The 25,096-nt window shown below is 46.8% G+C and overlaps 2 protein-coding genes across 6 annotated transcripts in view; one reads left to right on the top strand and one right to left on the bottom strand.

Moving 5' to 3' along the window:
- The window catches only part of slc35f3b (solute carrier family 35 member F3b), a 54,165-nt gene extending 48,163 nt beyond the window's left edge, over window positions 1-6,002 (top strand). Inside the window, exon 8 of the mRNA XM_041187412.1 lies at window positions 5,752-6,002. Coding sequence (XP_041043346.1) covers window positions 5,752-6,002 — 251 coding nt within the window. The remainder of the gene's footprint in view (window positions 1-5,751) is intronic.
- eif2ak2 (eukaryotic translation initiation factor 2-alpha kinase 2) overlaps window positions 5,759-25,096 on the bottom strand; it is a 295,245-nt gene continuing 275,907 nt past the window's right edge. For 3 of the 5 annotated variants that reach the window (XM_041188176.1, XM_041188175.1, XM_041188177.1), the window contains exons 19-21: window positions 19,935-20,039; window positions 18,399-18,461; window positions 15,200-18,299 (exon numbers count right to left, since the gene is read on the bottom strand). In XM_041188176.1, the coding sequence (XP_041044110.1) occupies window positions 18,189-18,299; window positions 18,399-18,461; window positions 19,935-20,039 (279 nt within the window). In that variant the 3' untranslated portion in view covers window positions 15,200-18,188. Of the gene's footprint in view, window positions 6,021-15,199; window positions 18,300-18,398; window positions 18,462-19,934; window positions 20,040-25,096 lie in introns of those variants that run through there. The other 2 variants (XR_005943052.1, XM_041188178.1) reach the window with 2 other exon arrangements.

The following is a 25,096-nucleotide window of genomic DNA, read 5'->3' as shown; positions in this document are numbered from 1 at the left end:
TACAGCTGTACAGAGCTCTGGTTAGACCCCAGCCAGTGTACTGCTTTCAGCTCCAGTCACTGCACCTCAGGAAGGATATATAGGCCTCGAAGAGAGTGCAGCGCAGATTCTCCAGAACGATACTGGGGGATACACGAGTTAAATTAAGAGACCAGGTTGACATTCCCTTACGTGTAGAAGATAAAGGAATTATCTAACTGAGGTCTATAAGATGATTATCAGAGTCGATAGGGTAAATAAACTATTTCCTCGGGTGGGGGTTGGGGGGGGTGGTGGTTGGTGGAGAGTGTTCAGTACAATGGGGGCTTGGCATTAAAATGAGAGCCAGGCCATTCAGGGGTGATGTCAGGAGCACTCCTTCACACAAAGGGTGGTGGAAATCTGGAACTCTCTACCCCCACCGATGGCTGATGAGGCTGGGGGTCCATTGAAAATTTCAGCAGTGTGCTTGATGGATTTTTGCAAGGTAGCGATGTCAGGGGCTATGGAACCGAGGTGGGTAAACAGAGTTCAGATACAGATCAGCTGTGATCTAACCAAATGGCGTAGGGAACAGGTTGGAGGGGCTGAAGGGCCTTTTGTCCCTATCTTCCTGTAAAGATCAGTAACGAGTGGCCACACGCAGACCAGGCGTGTGATCGCAGCTGGTTCTGAGACAGGAGCGAGAGTGAATTAGGCCATTCAGTCAGAAACTCCAAGCCCCGTTAGATAAAAAACCCAAAAGCCCAGCAGCAGAAAGTTCTCTTGTTCATTGGAAAGAAGAAGCAAGTCCCTGATCAGATCTTTGTTCAACCCCCTGGACCCTCCATCCCCAACCCTGACTTTCCTCCATCCTCTGCCATAGAGACTTCAACCATTTCAGTGCCACAGCCTGGAATTGGCCCTAATCTCCTCTCCACTACCTCCTATTCCATTGACCTGCAGCCACCACCACCCCACCAACCCCCTGCCCCTCCCCACCCCACCCCTTCAAATCTACCGCTTTGATCTTGGCTTTGGTCATTAAACCTCAACTGTTCTCCAGCTTACTGCTGGGGTGGTGGAATATTCTCATCTCTGCCATTCACTTTGGGCTGTATAATTCTGTTTCAGGAGCAACTTGAAGGGAGGTCAATGCAGCTGGGCGGGTTCTTTGGTTTAGATATTAAACTGATGCCCCCCCTGCCCTCCCAGGGTGGATGTAAAAGATCCTGTAGCACTGAAGAGTAGGGGACTTACCCCTGGGGTCCCAGACAATATTTATCTCTCAAGAAACATCACCCAAAAAAAACAGCTTATGTGGACATTATCACATTGCTGTTTGTGGGAGCTTGCTGGGTGCAAATTGGATGCTGCGTATCCTGCATGACAGTGAGTACTACACTGTAAATGGTATGTTATTGGCTGTAACACACTTTGGGGTATCCTGAGGTTGTGAAAGGTGCTGTAGAAATGTGACTTCTTTCCTTTACATTGCAAAACATTCTCAACAGGGAAACCGGGGAGTAATTTGGGGGCAGTTAGAGTGAATGGAGAGAGTTCTGATTCTAGTCAATCCTGTCACTGTGTTCTGAGTGCTTCAATTCTGCAATGACATTGGAACCTTCCAATCAGTCCTGGTGCCCGCTGCTTATAATGAATGATTCCAGAATGGGTTCTGGATCTGAGCAGGTGGCAGTGCCCAGTGCCAGGTACAACTGCTTGAGAGCAGCTGCTTATAGTCCTTAAGGGAAGGTAACTGCTGTCCTTGCGCATTCAGACCTATATGTGACTCTAATCCCCACACCTACAAGCCTGACTCTTAACTACCCTCTGAAGTCACCTAACAAGCCCCTAAGACATGTCAAACCAGGTAACTAGGGATGAGCAACACCACAAAAATATCCACAAATAAACACTTAGAGGTACAGTGGTATAGAGCAGGCATTCTTAACCAGGGGTCCGCACCCGCGTAGGTGTCCACGAGAAGCTTCCTGTTGGCTCCATCGCTGCCTCTTCCAACACCACCAATCCAGCTCCTGAATTGGCTCAGCTCTTACCGACTGCTGATTGGTAGACATCACCATCGGCATCATACCAATCACGTGACCTAGTTCAGCTCTCACTTCTCACTCATGAGTCAGCAATTCATTTACAAAGTTCAACCTTAGAACTAAACTGTTACAATATTTTAATATATTTTTCACTGCTTAGATCCAATAATAAAATGTTATTCCATGACTTTGTGATGTTTGTTTTATTGCCTTTCTCTCCCAATGCTCCTGTGCCCCACCCCCTGCCCTCGTTCTGCTTCTGGAAGGTATGAACCAGCCAATTCTCTTTGAATTATCAATGGGTGCAGTACAGACATTTCAACAGAGTGCTCCAGGTACTGAAATTACAAAACAACAAACTCAGAGCTTGTAGCCAAATAAAATATTCAGGCGGTAACTATGAAGGTCCATAATGAGAGGGAATGAGAACCCAGAGAGCTGAAGGCTGAGGCTGAAGGACATCCTGCAGAATCGATCCCTCTCTCCCAGGAGGGCGCGTTGCTGTAAAGCATCAGAAACACCTAAAGGGAAGTGGCAGAACAGCCCACAGACTCAACCTCCAAGCCAACCACTAACCCATTTACTTCAATATAGACACAGGAGAAAGTGAAACAAGAGAAGAAAAAAAGAGTGGTTAATTCTGTATTTGTGCAGGAGGGAGCTTCGGGATGTAGTTGGTGTCCCGGAGCTGTGAAGCTATTTGAATCGAGGTCAGGTTTGGAGATCAGCAACTTAGAGTGTTCCAACTGGTGCCAGAGACGGAGACGGAGATGGTGAGGGCTCCGGGTATGGGAGATGGTGAAGGCTCCGGGTATGGGAGACGGTGAGGGCTTCGGGTATGGGAGACGGTGATGTCTCCGGGTATGGGAGACGGTGAGGGCTCCGGGTATGGGAGCCGGGTGTTGGAGACGGTGAGGGCTTCGGGTATGGGAGATGGTGATGTCTCCGGGTATGGGAGACGGTGAGGGCTCCGGGTATGGGAGATGGTGAGGGCTCCGGGCATGGGAGACGGTGAGGGCTCCGGGTATGGGAGACAGTGAGGGCTCCGGGTATGGGAGACGGTGAGGGCTCTGGGTATGGGAGACGGTGAGGGCTACGGGTATGGGAGACGGTGAGGGCTCTGGGTATGGGAGACGGTGAGGGCTCTGGGTATGGGAGACGGTGAGGGCTCTGGGTATGGGAGACGGTGAGGGCTCCGGGCATGGGAGATGTGAAGGCTCCGGGTATGGGAGACGGTGAGGGCTCCGGGTATGGGAGACGGTGAGGGCTCCGGGTATGGGAGACGGGTGTTGGAGGCGGTGAGGGCTCCGGGTATGGGAGACGGTGAGGGCTCCGGGTATGGGAGACGGTGAGGGCTCCGGGCATGGGAGACAGATGTTGGAGGCGGTGAGGGCTCCGGGTATGGGAGACGGTGAGGGCTCCGGGTATGGGAGACGGGTGTTGGAGGCGGTGAGGGCTCCGGGTATGGGAGACGTGAAGGCTCCGGATATGGGAGACAGTGAGGGCTCCGGGCATGGGAGACGGTGATGTCTCCGGGTATTGGAGACGGTGATGTCTCCGGGTATTGGAGACGGTGATGTCTCCGGGTATGGGAGACGGTGAGGTCTCCGGGTATGGGAGACGGTGAGGTCTCCGGGCATGGGAGACGGTGAGGGCTCCGGGTATGGGAGACGGTGAGGTCTCCGGGTATTGGAGACGGTGAGGTCTCCGGGTATTGGAGACGGTGATGTCTCCAGGTATTGGAGACGGTGATGTCTCCGGGTATGGGAGACAGTGATGTCTCCGGGTATGGGAGACGGTGAGGGCTCCGGGTATGGGAGACGGTGAGGTCTCCGGGTATTGGAGACGGTGATGTCTCCGGGTATGGGAGATGGTGATGTCTCCGGGTATGGGAGACGGTGAGGGCTCCGGGTATGGGAGACGGTGAGGGCTCCGGGTATGGGAGACGGTGAGGGCTGCGGGTATGGGAGACGGTGAGGGCTGCGGGTATGGGAGACGGTGAGGGCTCCGGGTATGGGAGACAGTGAGGGCTCCGGGTATGGGAGACGGTGATGTCTCCGGGTATGGGAGACGCTGATGTCTCCGGGTATGGGAGACGGTGAGGGCTCCGGGTATGGGAGACGGTGAGGTCTCCGGGTATTGGAGACGGTGATGTCTCCGGGTATGGGAGACGGTGAGGGCTCCGGGTATGGGAGACGGTGAGGGCTGCGGGTATGGGAGACGGTGAGGGCTCCGGGTATGGGAGACGGTGATGTCTCCGGGTATGGGAGACGGTGAGGGCTCCGGGTATGGGAGACGGTGAGGGCTCCAGGTATGGGAGACGGTGATGTCTCCGGGTATGGGAGACGGTGAGGGCTCCGGGTATGGGAGACGGTGAGGGCTCCGGGTATGGGAGACGGTGAGGGCTCCGGGTATGGGAGACGGTGAGGGCTGCGGGTATTGGAGACGGTGATGTCTCTGGGTATGGGAGACGGTGATGTCTCCAGGTATGGGAGACGGTAAGGGCTGCGGGTATGGAAGACGGTGAGGGCTGCGGGTATGGGAGACGGTGAGTGCTGCGGGTATGGGAGACGGTGAGGGCTCCGGGTATGGGAGATGGGTGTTGGAGGCGGTGAGGGCTCCGGGTATTGAGTAAGTTCTGAAAGGGGGTTGTTAGTTAAGTTTTAATTTCTGGACAGCTGGTTGAAGAGGAATATGCAGAATGCCGAGGCGCAGTGTAAGATGGCAGCCAGCTTCGCAGCAGCGAAATAACTGCAGCTTCTACAACAGTCACTCAAAGCAGTATTTTAGTATTTATTCCGTCTGCTTTCCAATAGTTAGTAAATCCAGTTTAAACAATAACAGAAGCTGAAAGTGATGGAATACATGCTGTTGAATCAGCCTGACTGTGGTCCTTCCCCTCTATCAGTGTTATTAATTTCCAGCAGCTCAGTTGATTCCCACACGTTCAGTCAGGTACTTTGAATGTCCATTATATTCATCCTTATCTTGCTTCATGTTGCACGTTCCAGGCCCTGTAACAGTTCCTGTGTCTTCAGCTCTTAGCTGCATTGAGTACTTTGGGCTAGGTCAGCACTTTACCCAGCACATCTAAATCCACATTGTCATATTTAACACGGTTGGGCTGCACTGGCTTCTCGTCCATCTCGGGGTCAGTGGGGGCAGGACCTGGCCGCTCTGTGCAGGTCTACAGACATCGAGGGAAACCTGAGCTCAGGCTGTGCGGGTTGGCACATGATCCACACTGTAGCAGGTTGACACACTCCTGACTTCTGATAGGCTGCATGTTCCTCACCCTCAATCCTTATTGGCTGCACTGAGCTCTTTTCCCACAGCTCTGCCCTCCCGCTGGCCTCACTGCCAGTCAGAGGATAAGAGGTGGTGCTGTGCAGAGGCAGTGACCGCTAGACCCCTTGAAACCTCCTGGTGGGCCCGAGAGGGCTGCATGGTTGATAACCGTGCCTCAAGGGTAGGAAATCTGCCATCCTTACCCAGTCTTGGCCAATACGTGACTCCAGTCCCACACCAACATGGCTGACTGTAACTCCCCTCCAAAGCAGGCCACTCAGTTGGATCAAAGCACTACCAATGGTTCAAGAGGGCCCAACACCACCTTCTCAAGGGGCAAGGGACGAGCAATAGATGGGAGGCCTGCGAACGAATGAAAACCCAAGGCCAGGTCTTAACACTGCTTGTTGGTTCTCTGCCCCCCCTCCTCCCTCCCCTCCCCCACCCACAGTTGCTGATGCGTATTCCAGCGACATCGTGTTTAATGGCGTGCGAGTGATCGCCATCCTGATCATCTGCCTGGGCTTCCTGCTGCTGCTGCTGCCAGAGGAATGGGATCGCCTGGCCATGGAGTTCATCTCCCGTTTCAAGGTCAGCAAGAAGGAGGAGGCCATCGAGGAGCGGGGGGAGCCGGGCTTCGCAGGACAAAGCCGCAACAAGGGCTCGCGAACCTCCACGGCGACTTTTGCACACTCATTCTAGATAGCAGAGCCCAACGAACTGTGTATTACAAGAGATTTTTTTTTAAAAACTTTCCTGGTGGAAAGCAGGAACACACAATTAGCTCATATTACATATGGGTGCCTATTTCATAGGGATGTTTCTAAAGGATTGGCCATGTTGTCTAATTGCTTGTATTTCTTGGGCCCACAGGCTGGTGGTCAGGTAATCACTGAAGGGAAGGGGTGGCTTTCCCCCCCACCTTGGATTAGTTTTTGTTGTTGCACTGTGGGGGTGGGACAGGGATGGTGAATTAACCTCAGGATGGGGGTGGGTGGTAACAAGTTGGCTTCCCGTTTTACACCCTGTCCGATTTTCCACTCCCACCGGGCCCAGTGTCAAGCCTGCGCTGGCTGACCCTCAGCCTTGGCCTCAGCCTCGGCTCTGCCTTGCCGCCGAACTCCCCGCCATTTCCTTGCACATCCAACAATTACAAACCACCGAGAGGTTGGTGGGAAGGGGGAGGGACAGCGGCTTTGCTGTATCTTGGTGAGTATCTGCATGTGGCAGGTGATCGATTTAGTTTTTATGGCTGAGAAAGGTTCAGGTGGATTTCCCAAAGAATGTAACATAATTCTTTTGTTTTTCTCTGTTAGATCCTGGGTATTCCAATGGTATTCCCAACATGTGGATCGCTGAATGCTGGCTCATGTAATCCAGCCCCTAATGTTTAAACTCTTTATTCTCTCAATCCAGGACAGCCAATTTAATTATAAGGGCTATCGTGAGTGGTCCTTTTAAGGACTGCATAATATTTAATTTCTTTTGGTTACTGGTAGAGGATTTAGAGTTTAAAGGTGGTGTAAGAAAAGGGTGTCTAGGTACTGTTGTCACTATTAAAGGCAGATGCAGTGGGGAACAGTTGGGCACTATGTATCACAAAGGCCGCGTGATCTTTGATCTGTGATGGAGATGTTGGTGGGGGCAATTTTCAGCGCGTACATTCTGCCAGCTGTGGAATATTGAGGGGAGGGGGCCTCTCCGATTCCTGTCTGATTCTATTTTCGGACTAGCCTGTAAACGGACCCCTCTATCAGCTAGGGAGGCCTTTTTAATATGCAAATTAGTGTTCTACACACTTTCTGCCTGCCCCCCTTGTAAGCAGCTTTCACCGATGGTCGCTGAAAGGGGCCAATAGCTTTTTTTTCAAATGTTATTTATTGAAGCCGTGGGGAGCAGTGGCCAGTCCTCCTTCCTCCCCACCAACCCCACCCCCCAAGGCCCTTCCCATTGATATCAGCTTATCCTCCTGTCAGTCCCCCTCTCCCACATTAGGATCAGATCTTCCTCCACCTTCTCTGTGCCCCCCCTACGCAGCTCCTTCACTCCACCTGACAATGAGTGGCTATTTGGCACCCGCAACTTCGAACCAGACGCTAATCTGAAAATGGTTTGGGCCCACCCCTGAGGATAATCACACTGTCGGAGGAGCCAGCTTCTGGGGGAGATGTCATACCCAAGCCCCTTTTGCCCTCTCAGGTGGGCATAAAAGATCCCATAGCACCATTGGTAGAAGCATATGGAATTCAGTTTAACGTCTAATCTGAAAGGCGGTATCTCAGACAGCGCAGCACTCCCTCCGTACTTGAATGGGAGTGGATATTGTGGTCAAGAATCCAGAGTGGGGTTTGAACTCTTGGCCTTCTGACTCAGAGAAGGGAGACTGTTATCCACTGAGCCCATGGCTGGCACCTTTGATAAAGTTGAATCTCTCTGCCAACCCAACCACTCTTCTGTGGTGATCCACTGGCGTGTAATGATCTTTTTATTCTCAATAAAAACATAACACCTTGCGAAATAAAACATTGGTGTTCAACACAAAGTTAAACACTAAGAGGACTATCACATCTGAGTACCACATACTTGGCAAGTCTGTTGTGTCTTTGAATTTTCTACTGACAGAAACCAAGACAAAAGCCTTTTAAATAGAGCTTGCATGCGTCATTCAACATAATCGAACTAAATGTGTCTGAATGTATGTATGTGTTTTTTTTTAAAAACAACCTAATGGTGACTGGATATAAAGCATGACGTTCAGGTATAAAACATGATCAGTACGTGCATGGACCTCACTGCCAAAACCCAAACCCCCAGCCCCCGGGGTCACCATTTCTGGGTCGGATGTATTCCGAGAGATTTCATCACAAGAACTCTAGCTGTCAACCGCCCCGCCCCCACTCTCCCGCCATTGGTTGCCTCTCATGCCCATCCTCGCCGTGCCCACCTACCCACAGCCAATCGGAGAGCGAGCAGACTGTTCATTACCTAATTGGATAATATACTGTGCTGTCAGTCAAACAGCCTTTCCCCGTCTCCAATATTTTTGTAACGAATAAAAGCATGCATTGAAAATAGAAAAAAAAATTACACCCTTTTGTTTAAGGTCCCTTGGACTTTTCTGTGGGGTTTTTCGCTTCCTGCAGTGTGTCCTGGATTCAGGAGACTCCAGGCCAACCCTGGACAGCTGGCAACCCAGCCATCCCCAGACGATATTACTCCACATATCAGATATTAGACACATGGCATGATGGGAGAATGTCCAATCTCACAATCCTTATGTAAAAGCACAGAGGGACGCGCTCTGGCAACTCAAGGGAGAGCAGGGGCTTTCAAAAGGTGTCTCTCCTAAAGCTTTGTTCCTATCAGATGAGAATCCACATTCCCCCTACAAAATTTAAATCTCATTAACATGCAGATATCTCCAGATCCTATAGCTTCTAGGTTGGAGAAGTTGGGATTGTTCTCCTTAGAGCAGAGGAGATTAAGGGGAGTTTTAAAAGATGTTCAACATGGTGAGGGCTTTCGATAGAGTAAATAGGGAGAAAATGTTTCCATTGACAGGAGTTTCGATGACTATAGGATGAGATTTAATTAACAACGGAACTAGAGGTGAAATGAGAAGATTTTTCTTTTTATGCAGCGAGTTGTTGTGATCTGGAATGCGCTGCCTAAAAGGGCGGTGGAAGCAGATTCAATAGCAACTTTTGAAAGGGAATTGGATAAATACTTGAAAAGAAAAAAAAAATACAGGATTATTAAGAGCATGGAGTGGGACTAATTGGATTGCCCTTTCAAAGAGCCGACACAGATGTGATGGGCCAAATGGTGTCCCTCTGTGCTTTCAGAATCTATGATTCCACTGTAACAGTGCAAGATGTTTCTGGCATGGGTAGTGGGACAAGGACTCTACAATGGGTTTCAAGCAGGAATCAGGCAGCTTCTTGACAACAAATGGTGTTCGAAATGATCAGGAATGAACCATGGAAAGCTGTGGATAGGTGGGCTAGAAGGTCAAAGGCTTTTCCACCCTGGGGCTGTGTTATTATTTTAAAAGCCACTTTTATCTGGAAAGGATGGAATCCATTCATCTGCAAAACTGTGTTAACTAAATAAAATAAGGGTGAAAAACGATTGTTTATTTTACAAGAAATTGCAAAAAATAATAAAATACATTGGTAAGAATTTTAATTTCTGTGGTCTCTTTGTCTTTAAAATATGTTCACCCCACGTCCTTCAACATGTCTGACTGATAGTTCGAACCATTCCCAATGAGTGCCAGGTGAGAAGCCTTACACAAAGCAGAGAAGTTATGTTAACCCTGTATCTAAGCTTGGTTAGGCCGCATTAGGAGAACTATAAACAGTTCTGGTCTCCACTTTACAAGAAGCTTATGGAGGCTATGGTGAATGTGCAAAAAAATAGGCTCACAAGGATTATACCAGAGCGGAGAGGTCATAAATACTCTTGGAAAGAGAAGACTATGGGGTGACCTGATAGAGGCCCTTAAAATCATGAAGGGGTTTGATAGGGTAGATGTAGAGAAGATGTTTCCGATTGTGGGTAAGACCAAAATTAGGGGCCATAAATATATGACAGTCACTAATAAATCCAGCAGGGAATTCGAGTGAAAACTCTTTACCCTGAGAGTGGTTAGAATGTGGTACTTGCTACCACAGGAGTGGTTGAGATAAATAGTGTCAATGTGTTTAAGGGAAAGCTAGCTCAATACATAAGGGAGAAAGAAATTGAAGTATAGGGTGAAATGGGAGGTGACTCAAAATGGAACATAAATACCAGAATAAACCTGTTGGGCTGAATGGCCTGCTTCTGTGCCATACGTTTCATGTAAAGGGCAAGAATCTCGTAAGAGTAATACTATATTTGGGAGGGTGTTCTGCAGGTTTCTGCTGAGATATGTTGTCACCTGATAATGACTATTACAGCAGCAAAAAGACCCATGATACTGAGGGTGTGATTGTTAAACTGAAATCAAATACAGCCGAAACTGGACTTGGATATTCCCAGTGCTGTGTGTAAAAGAACATAAGAAATAGGGGCAGGAGTAGACCACATGGCCCAATGAGCCTGCTCCACCATTCAATGCATCATGGTCTTCAGGGCACAAGCTTGGAATTAGATCCAGACCATTCAGGAGTGAAATTAGGAAGCACTTTGTCACATAAAGGGTCATGGAAATTTAGACATCTTCTTCACATTAGACTGTGGAGACCTGAACCAATTCAAATTTCCAAGGCTGCAATCAATAGATCTTTGTTAGGTAAGAGTATCCAGGGGTAGGGAAATAGAGTTGGGAGACATATCAGCTATTAGAAAAAATAATGGAACGAAAGGGAAAAAAGAATGTTCTCTCTATTCATTCATGGGATGTGGGTGTCGCTGGCTAGGCCAGTATTTGTTACCCATCCTTAATTTCCCTTGAGAAGGTGGTGGTGAGCTGCCTTCTTGAACTGCTGCAGTCCATGTGGTGTAGGTACAGTGCGGTTAGGGAGAGAGTTCCAGGATTTTGATCCAATGACAATAAAGGAGCAGTGATATATTTCCAAATCAGGATGGTGTGTGACTTGGAGGGGAACTTCCAGGTCGTGGCGTTCCCATGTGTCTGTTGCCCTTGTCCTTCTAGTACATAGAGGTCGCAGATTTGGAAGGTGCTATCCAAGGAACCATGGTGAGTTGCTACAGTGCACCTTGTAGATGGTAACACTGCTGCTACTGTGCGTCAGTGGTGGACAGAGTGAATGTTTGTGGAATGGGTGCCAATCAAGTGGGCTGCTTTGTCCTGGATGGTGTCAAGCTTCTTGAGTGTTGTGGGAGCTGCACTCATCTAGGCAAGTGGAGAGTATTCCATCACACTCTTGACTTGTGCCTTGTAGATGGTGAACAGGCTTTGGGGAGTCAGGAGGTGAGTTACTCGCCACAGAATTCCCAGCCTCTGACCTGCTCTTGTAGCCACAGTATTTATATGGCTAGTTCAGTTCAGTTTCTGGTCAATGGTAACCCCCAGGATGTTGATAGTGGGGGATTCAGTGATGGCAATGTCATTGAACATCAAGGGGCAATGGTTAGATTCTCTCTTGTTGGAGGTGGTCATTGTGTGGCACAAATGTTATTTGCCACTTATCAGCCCAAGCCTGAAAGTTGTCCAGGTCTTGCCACATATAGACACGGACTGCTTCAGTATCTGAGGAGTTGCGAATAGTGCTCAACGTTGTGCAATCATCAGCGAATATCCCCACTTCTGACCTTATGATGGAAGGAAGGTCATTGATGAAGCAGTTGAAGATGGTTGGGCCCCAAACACTACTCTGAGGAACTCCTGCAGTGATGTCTTGGAACTAAGAAAATGAATTTCCAACAACCACAACCATCTTCCTTTGTGCTAGATATGACTCCAACCAACGGAGAGTTTTCCCCCCTACCCATTGACCCTAGTTTTGCTAGGGATCCTTGATGGCACACTCGGTCAAATGCTGCCTTGATGTCAAGGGCAGTCATTCTCACCTCATCTCTTGAGTTAAACTATTTTGTCCATGTTTGGACCAAGGCTGTAATATGGTCAGGTGCCAAGTAGCCCTGGCAGAACCCAAGCTGAGCAGGTTATTGCTGAGTAAGAGCTGCTTGGTAGCACTGTTCACAACACCTACCATCGCTTTGCTGATGATTGAGAGTAGACTAATGGAAATTAATTGACCAGATTGGATTTTTCCTGCTTTTTGCGAACAGGATATACATGAATCATTTTCCATTTTTTGGGGGTAGATTCCTGTGCTGTAGCTGTACTGGAGCATCTTGGCTAATGGCATGACTAGTTCTGGAGCACAATTCTTCAGTGCTACCGCTGGGATGTGGTTATAGCTTTTGCTGTACCCAATGTCTTCAGCCATTTCTTGATATCATGTGAAGTCAACAGTCTGAGATTAAACCAGTCTGTTTGCAACCTTGGGGCCACATTTAACCCCAAGATGAACTTTGATCTATTTTGTGCCATTACTAAGACCATCTATTTCCAACTTGGTGACATTGCCTTTTCCCCCGTCTTGGTTCATCTGTTGTTGACTATTCTAGACTTGACTATTCCAATGCACTCCTGGCTGATTTCCCCACATTCCGCCCTTCATAAACTTGAGGTCATCCAGACTCTACTGCCGTGTCTTAACTCACAGCAAGTCCTGTTCACTTGTGCTTGCTGTGGGTCTGAGTGGAGATATGGGTTTAAAAATGTTTTAAAATTCACTTTTACGGGCGTCGCTGGCTGGGCCAGCATTTATTACCAATCCTTAATCGCCCTTGAGAAGGTGGCGGTGAGCTGCCTTCTTGAACTGCTGCAGTCCACGTGGTGTAGGTACACCCACAGTGCTGTTAGGGAGGGACTTCCAGGATTTTAACCCAGTGACAGTGAAAGAATGACAAAATATTTCCACCACCTTCTCAAGGGTTTTGGAACTCCAACCTCCTAATTTCAAGATTTGAGTGATGCCCACTGAGCTACATTAATACCAAATAAAAAGAGCAAACAAATCTGTCCTGTTAACACAGAGGGAGCAGTCTTTATTTTTAACAGTGAGATATATCAAACATCTAACAGGCGGACTCCAAGTGATACCAACACCATTCACCATCATATATTAAATCTTTTTACAAAAGTAAAATATTTCTCATGGGGCCATTCCTTGCACAATCACAACTCCCTGAGAAACCATTTATTTAAAAGTCATAAAAAATATTGTTTGTGCATCTAAAAAACATAAAATTGCGTGACGATGAAGCCCAATCATTGAGTAGGGAGTTTATATGTTGCCGATACAAGCCACATGACAGGATTCTCACTTCTCAGTGCTGCAAACCGTAGCCAACATAGAAGGCAATGACTGGACCGAATTGGTTTATTCAGCTACAGCAGCTCTTTCAAAACCTCCTACAAATACCCAGAAAGTTCACTCCAAAGCTCAGGGCACAGAGAGAGAGAGAGAGACAGCGTATGATCTATCTAGCTCAGTCTTTCAAAGAAACCCATGGTCCAATCACCATGCCATTCAACTGCCCCTTTAATGCCTTGAGCCCACATCAGGTAACATTATCAGCAACCTGTGTTCGGCTAGTGCCCTTTTTACATAGAATTTACAGCACAGGAATCATGCATTCGGCCCAACTGGTCTCTGCTGGTGTTGATGCTCCACACGAGTCTCCTCCCATCCTACTTCATCTGACCCTATCAGCATACACTTCTATTCCTTTCTCCCTCTTGTGTTTATTCTGTTTCTCCTTAAATGCATCTATGTGATTCCAATGGTCATTTGGTAGTACAGAACTTGAGTATTGCTGAAACAAAGAGACATGCTATCAAAGCTTTTCATCTTACACTCATCAGGATAGCTTGCAAGAAATTACCAACAGTGATGGGGAACAACAATTTATACCGTTTAAGAGAGTGCTGATTGTTTGGTAAGTAGACTCTGATTGGTGGAGGTGTTGCCACTGAGAATGCAACATTGAACAGTTAACTGCCCAGCTTTGTTAAATTCCAACTGGCAGGTCAACTGTGATTGGTCAAAGCATTGCCCTGGGGAATGAACCAGGGAATGACTGCTCCCCAAGCTTTTGGTTAGTTGAAAAAGGTGCAATGTGTGAACGTGTTCCTTCTGTCTGCAGTATATGATTTTGGCTTGACGGCAGCATCCTGTTAATGGAGAATACCACTCGTGTTGCTACTGCATAATAACAGCGTGCAATGGCTAGCTCCACCTGTTGCTGAAATTTCTGAGATACCTTACCCTTCCAGGGTTCTGCCTATTACACAAATGGGTAATATGGTTATGAATTTCGATGCCAGTGTGATGCCAGGTACTTTGGACATAAGTCCCAATGACTGGCGGATCGTATCAAACAGCACGTTCCTTTGGCTGTTCGCCACAGGCAAACTACTGACCATATCCAAGCAGCCATTGCTTTCAAAGCTCAGAACACAGGGTCCAAAATTAGATGTGATTCCACAATTGGACAACGTCTGCTAAACAATCCTGATTGTGCTCAGAATTACGCTGATTGTCAAATATTGTCATCCATGCTTGCAGAGTTTTCCACTTTTCTTCATTCTTGTAAAGCTGTACAGTAATAGGCAATCAAAAGGAAAATAGTTCTGCTGTTGTGTGTTAGTTTGTAGGAACATAAGTATATAATAGTTCTGGATAAATTCCATTTTCTTTGTGCCATGTCCTTGCACAGTTTTTGCTAAACACAATGATTCTGGTTTTATCCATTACTTCTTGAGACTCACTCAATTATATTTACAGCTAGTGTATGCATATTGTAGTTTCTATCCCCGTATAAGATTTATTTTTTTTAAAAAAGCACAATTGGTTTACTCAATGGCACATTGTGATTCATGCTAATGCATTTCCAAATGCTAGTCTGCCGAATCCATACTTTCAGACGGAGGGGTGTACTTCAGCCTAAAAGTCCTTGCTGATTGGAATCCATAGCTGGCTGCTTGCAGTCCTGAGCTCGATGCCAATTCGCCCCGCAGTTATAGCATGAAATATGCCCATTCTTTTTATGTCCTGATCCATTTGTGCTTCCTAGCATGTTTTGTGTCTGATATACTGCAGCTGTACCACCCTGGAAATTCTGCATGGGAGGCATGACAAAGTTCGACTGCCCACTTATGCATGCTAGAAGCCACATATATTCACACAAAGGACCCCATCCTTTGCATTCAGAAGGAACACATTCATACATTGCGCCTTTTTCAACCAAACAAAAAGCTTGGGAGCATTCATTCCCTGGGCAATGCCTTGTCCAATCAGAGTTGACCTGCCAGGTTTGAATTTGAAGCAAGCGGGGCAGTTAACTGTTCCGTGCTGCATTTTCCTTGGCAACGCCTCCACCGATCAGAGCTTACTTACCAATCAATCAGCACTCTCTTCTCATGCAGTCTATATTGTTGTTCCCCCGTTACAGTTGATAATTTCTTGCAAGCTGTCCTGATAAGTGCAAGACAAAAAGCTTCGACATTATGTCTCCTTTTTTCTGTATATGATTCACTTCAACCATTTCATGTGGTAGCAAGTTCCACATTCTATCCACTCTCTGGGTAAAGAAGTTCCTCGTGCACATTGTATTGGATTTATTAATGGCTACCTTAAATTTATGATTTCTAATTTTGGTCTCACACGTATGTGGAAACATTTACTCGACAACTAACTTGTCCAATCCTCTCATTATTTTAAAAACTTCTATCAGGTCATCCCTCAGCCTTCTCTTTTCCAAAGGAGACAATCCCAGCCTGTTCAGCATTTCCTGACAGATATAACCTCTCAGTTCTGGTACCATCCTTGTACATCTTTTTTGTAATTTCTTTACTGCTTCTAAATCCTTTTTATAATATGGGGGGGATTGCGGGGGGGTGGGAGCAGCTGGTTAGGGGGCAGGGTGGGGCAGGGCGTAATGTTCCCCACCTGTGGCATCAGCTTAAAATATATCATTTTACCCCCAACCTCCACAATAAAACAAATATTTCACTGATCACGAGTAGGGACGGGGTGGGAGGGGGGGCATTAAACAGGGCTTAAAAGCAAAGGGCTGACCAAAGGGAAGGGATTTTAGAAGATGGTGCAAGGTAGGCAGAGAATAGGTTCACAAGGATGTTAACAGAATTGAGAGGTTATAACTGTCAGGAAAGGCTGCACATGTCTCTTTTCTCTGGATTAGACTAATGGAGGCCTTTAGCATTAAGAAGAGATTTGATAGGAAAGACTTGGAGAAACTAGAGGTGAAATTTGGATTGGGCAATAGCAAGTTTCCAATTCTGTGCCTAGTTTTCATTAACACTGATTTCCACAGATGCGTTGGGACATCCTGAGGTTGTGAAATGCTCTACATAAAGGAAGGTCTTTCTTAAATTTTAATTGAAGTCCCTCATCCTGGGACCATTCTAGTAAATCTCCTCTGCATCATCTCGAAGACCCTGACATACTTCTTAAAATGTAGTGGCCAGGTTTGGACATATTAGACATATTTGGACATATTAGACCGGAGCCTGACAAAGTTTTATGAAAGATTTAGGATGTCTTCCTAGCTTTTGCACTTCATGCCTCTATTTATAAAACCAAGGATCCCGTGTGTTTTTCTAAATAGCTTTATCAACTTTCAAAGATTTCTGTATGCAAACCCCCATGTCTCTCAGTTCCTGCACCCAGTATTTAATTCATATTGCCTGGCTTCATTCTTCTTTCTAAAATACATTAGTTTAACACTCTCTGCTTTAAATTTGCCACCTGTTTACCTATTTTGGCTCCTCTATGGTCTCCTGAACAATATCCTTCATCAACCTTCTCCATTATTTCATTGACGAACTAGGCCAAGTTAGTCAAACATGACCTTAGCAAACTCATGCTTACTTTCATTTTTAGCCCATTCTTTCCCAAGTGCCAATTCATTTTGCTCCTGAATTGTGAATCATAAAGTTTCCCCACCACTGATTTTAGGCTGATTGGCCCAAAACTGCTGGGTTTAACCCCTCCTTTTTTGAACAGGGATGTCACGTTTGCAATCCTCCCGTCCCATATCCAAGGATGATTGGGAGATTGTGGCCAGGGCCTCCACAATTTCCATCCTTACTTCTCTCAGCAACCTAGGATGCATCTCATCCTGACCAAGTGACTTTTCTACTTTGAGCACTGCCAACCTTTTAAACACCTCTTCTTTATTTAGTTTTATTATAGCCCACTCCTGCCCCTTCCTCCTTTACTATTGGCAAACACTATTATCAACAACTTGAATTTAGCTAGTGCCTTTAACATAATAACATGTCCCAAGGTGCTTTGCAGTAATTTTATCGGACGAAATATGACACTGAGTCATATCAGCAGATATTAGGACAGATGACCAAAAACTTGGTTAAGGAGGTAGGTCAAAAGGAGAATCTTAAAAGGAGGAAGGGGCAGAGAGGTGGGAGGAGGGAATTCCTTAGGTGCCTAGAAATCTAAAGGCACAGCCACCAATAGTGAAGTCATTAAAATCAGGGATGCACAAGAGGTTAGAATTAGAGGAGTGAGTGAGCATCCTGAGACTGGGAGTGAACTGGACACACACACACACTCACATCCTTTCACTCTCTAGGAGTTGCCTTAATTTTTAAAAAATGAGTAATAAATAATTTATTGCTGTGATTTTTTTTGCTCAGCAAGTTGGTTCTTTTCATACGTCAGCTTTTGTTTTTGAAATTCATGTTTAATGTTGGGCCAAACCCTCTGGGGAGGATTTTCTCCCCATCATGCAGGCTGGGTGGGAGCGGCTGTGCAGCTGAACACCGCCCGCGATTGGATGCTTGCAGCCAGAAGCGCTCAGCGCTACCTGTGCGAGCGGGGGAGGGGGGAGAGTCGGGGCCTGCGCTCTTTCATGCATGTGTGAGAAAGAGCGCAGAAATCTCCCCGAGGCACGGAGCTCATTATGAAAAATGGAAAAAAAATCATTTTAAAAATTGCTCAGACATGACCCCTCATGTGACGCACACCTGACCCCCCATGCTGACCAGAAGATTCTGCCCTATCTTTCTGAAATTTGGTCATTGGCCCCCACTAGTGTAAGAAAAATTGAAATGTGCCCCCCCCCACAACCCACACACATACGAAAAGGTTGGACAAGCCTGGTCTAGCCTAACTGACCTGGCGCTCATTACATTCGGTCAAAACTAGATTGCTTTACAGTGATCGGATGAGCAGCCAAAATAATAATGCATAGGTTATGATAATATTAAAAGTGAATCTCAAAAAGTACATATTAGAATGTCTAACTTTAAGGAACAGATGCTAAGTGACTGACTTTTTAATTCTAGCTAGTTATCTGGGAGGTGCCTCCTCGGTTCCGATTTCTTTAAATGGTTTTTGATTCCTGGTTATAATCGGATTCCAGTTTCCGCTTTACCTCCTCTGCTTCTGGTCTCTCTCTTGCAATTTCACAGAGCATTTTTCGGATTAAGCAACTCTGAGGATGAGAGAGACAAAACAGTTTTAACACCCACTGCCAACAGATGAAATAACTGAAATTATGCTCTCAAATTGTATTGAAAAATTGCACTGTTACCTGGAAGGGACAGTTATCAAAAAACGATGAAGGCAACTTGCCGAGCCGAATATCATTCCACTTCTAAATAAACGAAAAATCAACGTCAACAGGTAATTATTCCTCTATTTTATCTCCTCTCAGCCTATAAATGTGTTGATGATCTAGTATCCCTTCCTAGGGGGCTATTAATGAAGTATGTCTTTAATATAGGAGCTGTAGGGTCCACACACCCACACATCCAGTCCAGGTTGCTTGGTTGTGATAAGGAGCATGAGCCATGTTCCCATCCCTAACCCCAGGGAGCTGATGCTGCCTGCAGCCATTCCTACTGCTACTCTGCAATCGGCCAAGGAATGCACCTGGACCCTTCAGCTAGACAAAGTTACAGGGGTACAGTTGCTAGAAATAAGCTTTTAAGCCATTGCTCAGCTATAAATGTTTCTGATCCAAGGATTCGAATCTTGGGGCAGCCTTATCCCCGCCGATGTTGGCTGCCCCGCAGCTATTTACTGCTCCATGTAGCATTAACTGGATAGAGCGAGACTTCCGCCCTTCGCTGGGGGGGGGGGGGGGGGGGGGGGGGGGGGGGCAGGGTGCGGGAACACCCCTGCCTCAAAGAACTGTTAATTAAGAGAGTCTGATTGACCAGCAGCGCCATTGGGAGCAGTTGGTGGTATCCACCGTTGGGACAACATGCAGTCCCTGTCTGAGTACCGGAAGCCCCAGGACCAGGTAGGTGCAGGGTCTTGCGGCAGGGGTTGGAGAGGTGCCTCGGGTGGGCAGGGGTGTTGGAAAGGCCAGGGTGGATAGGAAACAATAATAAAAACAGAAAATACCTAGAAAAACTCAGCAGATCTGGCAGCATCTGCGGAGAGAGAAACAGAGTTAATGTTTCGAGTCTGTATGACCCTTCTTCAGAGTCTTCTTCATGGGTAGGGGGCACCCATGGAGGGCCAGACCTTGTTATGGGGTGGGTCGGCACAGACCTTGGGCAGGGGGGTGGTGGTGATGGGGTCGGGGGGGGGACCATGGGGGAGGCCTCTGATTGGGTAGGACACCCGTGAGGAAGGTGGCCCCCCCTCCTTTCCTGTCTGAGGCCCAAGCAGGATAACACTCTGGGCCTGCTCCCAATCCCTGAGCTCCCCCTGCCGGCTTTAGAATTGTGGCCAGATGGGAAGTGGCCCTTAAATGGTCATTAATTGGCCATTCTAGGGTCTCAATTGGCGTGAGGGGGGCAGGCTGCCCCCGGGGACTGTTCTTGGTTTCAGGACACTGAAGACATATTCCGCTATGACAGTGCTCCACAGGAGGCCTTGTTGTACCTCTCCTGAACTCCTGCCCTCAGTTAATGTGCAGATGTCATCAGCACTTGTGGCCTTCTGGCCTGTACCCTTGATATACTCCCCCTTTTAAGGCAGTCCCCACAACTGATCCAGCTGTTCATTCCTAGGCCAATGAGAATTCCCAGGCTCCAGGTCCCTCCTGCACTGTCAGGTCTGTAAGGGAAGCAATGCTGATTATTAGCTACCCCATATGTAAAAGTGACTGATGTACCTTGCTTTTTTCCATTGCGCACCCATGATATATCCACAGAAGCTCAAAGAAAATCAGCCCCAGTGCATAGATGTCGACTTTGTGGTTGTACTCTTGGTATTTAAACTGCAGACAGAAAAAGATGAGAAGGCTGAAAATCGGGCTATGATATCTCTGGAATTTCTTCACTAAATTTCTCTTGCCCTCAGTCTCCTGTAAGTCACTCAATAAAACCTACCTATGACTGAGCTGAGGTCACCAGTCCTAATGTGGCACAGTATCACACTCCCATGAAGCACTATGGCACATTAAAGGCCGTCTTTATGCACTCAGATGCTCAGCTAGATTCTATTTGATACCATCTAAGCTATTTATTCAACCACTTCTTAAGGTAGCAAGTTCCACATTCCAACTACTCTCCTTATTTCCAGGGTTTATTGGTAATTATCTTGTATCTATGGCCCCTAGCTTCAGATTCTCCCACAAGTGGAAGCATTCTGTCCACATCCATCCTGCCAAACACATTGATAATTTTAAAGACCTAATAAGAACATCAGAAATAGGAGTAGGCCACTCAGCCCCTCAAGCCTGCTCCATCATTCAAAAAGATCATGGCTGATCTGACTGTGGCCTTAACTTCACTTTCCTACCTGTCCCCACTGTAACCCTTGACTCTCTTGTCTAACTCAGCCTTGACTATATTCAGCCTTCGCCGCTCTCTGTAGAAGAGAATTCCAAAGATTAATGACCTTCCGGGAGAAGAAAATTCTCAGTTCTAAAGGAAAAAGCCCCAATGGGTTCAATATTTCCCAATAACTGTAATCTTTCAGTTCTGCTACCATCCTTGTAAATCTTTAATTTTACTCCAGTGCTTTTCTGTCCTCTTAAAATAATAGAGATCAGAGCTGCGCACAGTGCTGTTTATGCCTGGATGAGTGCAGCTCCAACAACACTCAAGAAGCTCAGCACCATCCAGGTAAAAGCAGCCCGCGTGATTGGCACCCAGTCCACCACCTTCAACATTCACTGCCTTCACCACCAACGCACAGTGGCAGCAGTGTGTACCATCCACAAGATGCACTGCAGAAACTCACCAAAGCTCCTTAGACAGCACCTTCCAAACCCTTGACCTCTACCACCTAGAAGGGCAAGGGCAGCAGATAAATGGGAACACCACCACCTGGAAGTTCCCCTCCAAGCCACTCACCATCCTGACTTGGAAATATATCACTGTTCCCTCACTGCTGCTGGGTCAAAATCCTGGAACTCCCTCCCTAACAGCACTGTGGGTGTACCTACACCACATGGACTGCAGCAGTTCAAGAAAGCAGCTCACCACCACCTTCTCAAGGGCAATTAGGGATGGGCAATAAATGCCCACACCCCATGGATGAATGTAAAAAGTACTTTTGAAATGTAGTCACTGCTGTAGTGTAAGGAATGTGGCAGCCAATTTGCAGATAGCAAGATCTCACAAGCAGCAATGAACTAATAATCTGATCATCTGTTTTTCAGTATTTTGGTTTAGGAATTAATATTGGCTGGTATATCCGGGATAACTTCCTTGCTCTTCTTCAAACTAGTGCCGTGATACGTCTTACATCCACCTGAAAGGACAGACTGGGCCTTGGTTTAATATCTCATCCAAAAAATGGCACCTCTGACAGATACTTGTAATCACTAAGTACTGCGATGAAGTGTCAGCCCTGATTTTATTGTTCCAGTCTCCTGGGTGGGACTTCAATCCACAACCTTCTGATTCAATAAGACATCTAGGAGAGCCAGGGTGCAGGAACCAGTGAGTAAAAAGATAGGGTAAAACAAGAGAAACCAATGAGTGAGAGCAGCACTCTACATAAAACTGCAGCTTGCTGTCATGTGCAAGTTTAGAAACAAAGAGTTGGGGAGCTTTCTCCAATGGGTGGGGTTGGGAGGGGCGGGGATTGGGGGAGCGGTGGCTTGGTGGCTTGTTAAAGACTCAGGCAATAAAACACACTGCATCCAATCTGTGAGCCAATTGACTTTCCACTCGAGGAGGATCTAAGAAAAATGTGAGTGAATCAGGTGCACTAAGGCGCCACTCCATTTTTATGACCTTATTAACCTGTGTCTCTACTTTTAGTGGTTGGTGCATCCCTCATGTTTTTTACCTATTCAGACTCATTATCCAAGCACTATGTGGTCTCTTCATTCTTCCTTTCATCTCATACTTAACCATATTGAAATTAATTTGCCAATTTTACACCCATTCTGCTGGTTTATTCATGTCTTCCTGTATTTTGTCATAGTCCTCCTTTGTATTAACTATATCCCCCCCAATTTGGTGTCATCCACAATTTTTAAAATTCTACTTCTGACTTCTGAATCCAAATCGTTGATGTAAATTGCGAATAGCAGTGGTCTCAATATTAATCCCTATGAAACTCTACTTCCCACCTTTTGCCAGTTTAGGTACCTACCTGACTATCCATAATCCCTATTTTGGAGCCAGCTTGCTAACAATTCTGCTCCTTGTCCCCGGACTATATACGCTCTGACCTTAGTCATGAGTCTACAATGCTGGACCTTTTGAAATCCAAATATACTACATCTACCACATTACCTTGGTATACTCTTTCTGTTACTCGTTCAAAGCATTCAGTAAGGTTAGTTAAGCATGATCGATCAGCTTCAAATCCATGCTGATTACTCCATTATATTTTTGGTTTCTGCATTTTTAAAATTACTTCTTTGAGTGATCATTCTATTATCTTTCCCACAAACCAACATTAAGCTAACTAGTGTATACTTCCCTGGACTTGTTCTATCTTTTTCAATATAGGAATCACATTAGCTGTCCACTAGCTCTTCTCAACTATTTCCTTTCTAATGAGGTCCTATCCATCTGGGCCAGAGGTCTCATCCTCTCCAAGGTCGATTGGTTTATGAATTAACTCTCTCATTTCTATTTTAAATGTCTTTATTTTTTTCTAAAGTCATGTCCATCTTATTGGTCTCCCCGGTAAATACCAAAGCAAGGTAATTATTTAATATTGCTGCTATTTCGCTGCCATTACCCGCAAGTTTGACACGAGTATCCCTTAGTGGTCCTATCCTTATCCTGATTTTTCTTTTGTTATTTGTCTGAATTCTTTATTAGTTATTTTCATATTCCTTCATAATTTAATTTTATAGTTTCTCTTTGCTTTCCTAAGTGAATTACTTATGAACATATGAATTGGGAGCAGGAGTAGGCCACTTGGCCCCTCAAGCATCCTTCACTTGACATTTTTTGGTTTCATTTGTAACTTCTACATATTTCCTTATCATTCTCTTTATTAACCTCATACTTATGCCTTTTGCTTTCATTTCAATTTTACCCGTATGTCATTATTCATTCATGGTGTTTAATTACTGGCTAATTTGTTCTCTTTTGGGGGAACGTACATTTCCCCTGAAGTCTATTGATCATCATTTTTAATATTTCCTGCTGTTGTTCTATCTCTGTCAATTTTTCCCCTATTTTATCTCCCCTCCCCCATATTCCATTCTTGTCCCCTCAAAATGTTTTCTTCCAATCTACTATTATCAGGTTTCCCTCATGGATTTGGTTCACCTGGCACACATCATCTGCTGCATCATAACAGGCCTCTTTCGGGCCTCATCCAAGTGGCAGGCATGAAAGTCGCCATGCGGGAAGCCCAAAAAGCAAACCTTGTTCGGGTGCCAATCAAACAGGCTGCTTTTTCTTGTATGAATGGAGCTGCACTCATCCAGAAAAGTGGAAAGTACTCTATCAGGTTCCTGATTTGTGCCTTGTAGATGGTGGACAGGCTTTGGGGAGTTAGGAGGTGAGTTACTTGCCTCAGAATTTCCAGCCTCTAACCTGCTCTTATAGCCACAGTATTTATATGGCTAGTCCAGTTCAGTTTTCTGGTCAATGGTAACCCCCAGGATGTTGATAGTGGGGGATTCAGTGATGGTAATGCCATTGAACATCAAGGAGCGATGGTTAGGTTCTCTCTTGTTGGAGATGGTCATTGCCTGGCACTTGTGTGGTGAGAAAACATGTCGGTGTTGAACACGTATTGACAAGCGTGAGGTGCAGAAGTCAGGACTTATCCACCAGGGCCTCGCCCACATCACGGACATCCGAGGAGCAGAAGATGCTGGAGCCCGACAGCAATGGCACACTGAGGGACCGTCCATGGCATGCTGGGCGGATTCTCATGGACACGGCTCTACTGTGAAGTAGCTCATGGAAGCTGGATTGTCACCGTTGATGCTCACAATGGATGATGATCGAGGGAGTGGAAGAGGAAGGGCTAGGATCGGCTGGGGGAGGAAGAGGTATCAGAGGGGTGAGATTGAGAGGGGGTAATGAAGGTATCAGAATGGGGGGAGGTTGGTAGCGGGTGAGATTGAGAGGGGGTAATGAAGGAATCAGGATGGGGGCAGGTTGGGAGGCGGGGAAGTGAAGGTGTCAGGATGGGGGGAGGTTGGTAGGGGGTGAGATTGAGAGGGGGTAATGAAGGTATCAGGATGGGGGAAGTTGGTAGGCGGGGAAGTGAAGGTGTCAGGATGGGGGAAGGTTGGTAGAGGGTGAGATTGAGAGGGGGTAATGAAGGTATCAGGATGGGGGGAGGTTGGTAGCGGGTGAGATTGAGAGGGGGTAATGAAGGAATCATGATGGGGGCAGGTTGGGAGGCGGGCAAGTGAAGGTGTCAGGATGGGGGGAGGTTGGTAGGGGGTGAGATTGAGAGGGGGTAATGAAGGTATCAGGATGGGGGGAGGTTGGTAGCGGGTGAGATTGAGAGGGGGTAATGAAGGTATCAGGATGGGGGGAGGTTGGTAGCGGGTGAGATTGAGAGGGGGTAATGAAGGTATCAGGATGGGGGAAGGTTGGGAGGCGGGGAAGTGAAGGTGTCAGGATGGGGGGAGGTTGGGAGGGGGCCAGAGAGAATGGGGGGAGGAAGGTGTAACGGTGGAGACGACCACAACTGGGGAGGCAGGTGGAAGGTGCAAGGGAAGGAGCGCGGAGAGGAAAAGGTGTCCAGGGGTAAGAAGGGTTGCAGAGAGGGAGGCAGGTTGTTGAGGATGAGGTCAGGTATGCTTTTCCCTCTTGTTGGTTCCCTCACCACCTGCTGCAGACCCAGCCTAGTAGCTATATCCTTTCGGATACGTCTAGTTTGGTCAGTAGTGGT

This window comes from Carcharodon carcharias, chromosome 5, assembly GCF_017639515.1.
Source record: "Carcharodon carcharias isolate sCarCar2 chromosome 5, sCarCar2.pri, whole genome shotgun sequence".
NCBI classification, from domain to species: Eukaryota; Metazoa; Chordata; class Chondrichthyes; order Lamniformes; family Lamnidae; genus Carcharodon; species Carcharodon carcharias.
This window is presented reverse-complemented; position numbering and strand designations above follow the sequence as displayed.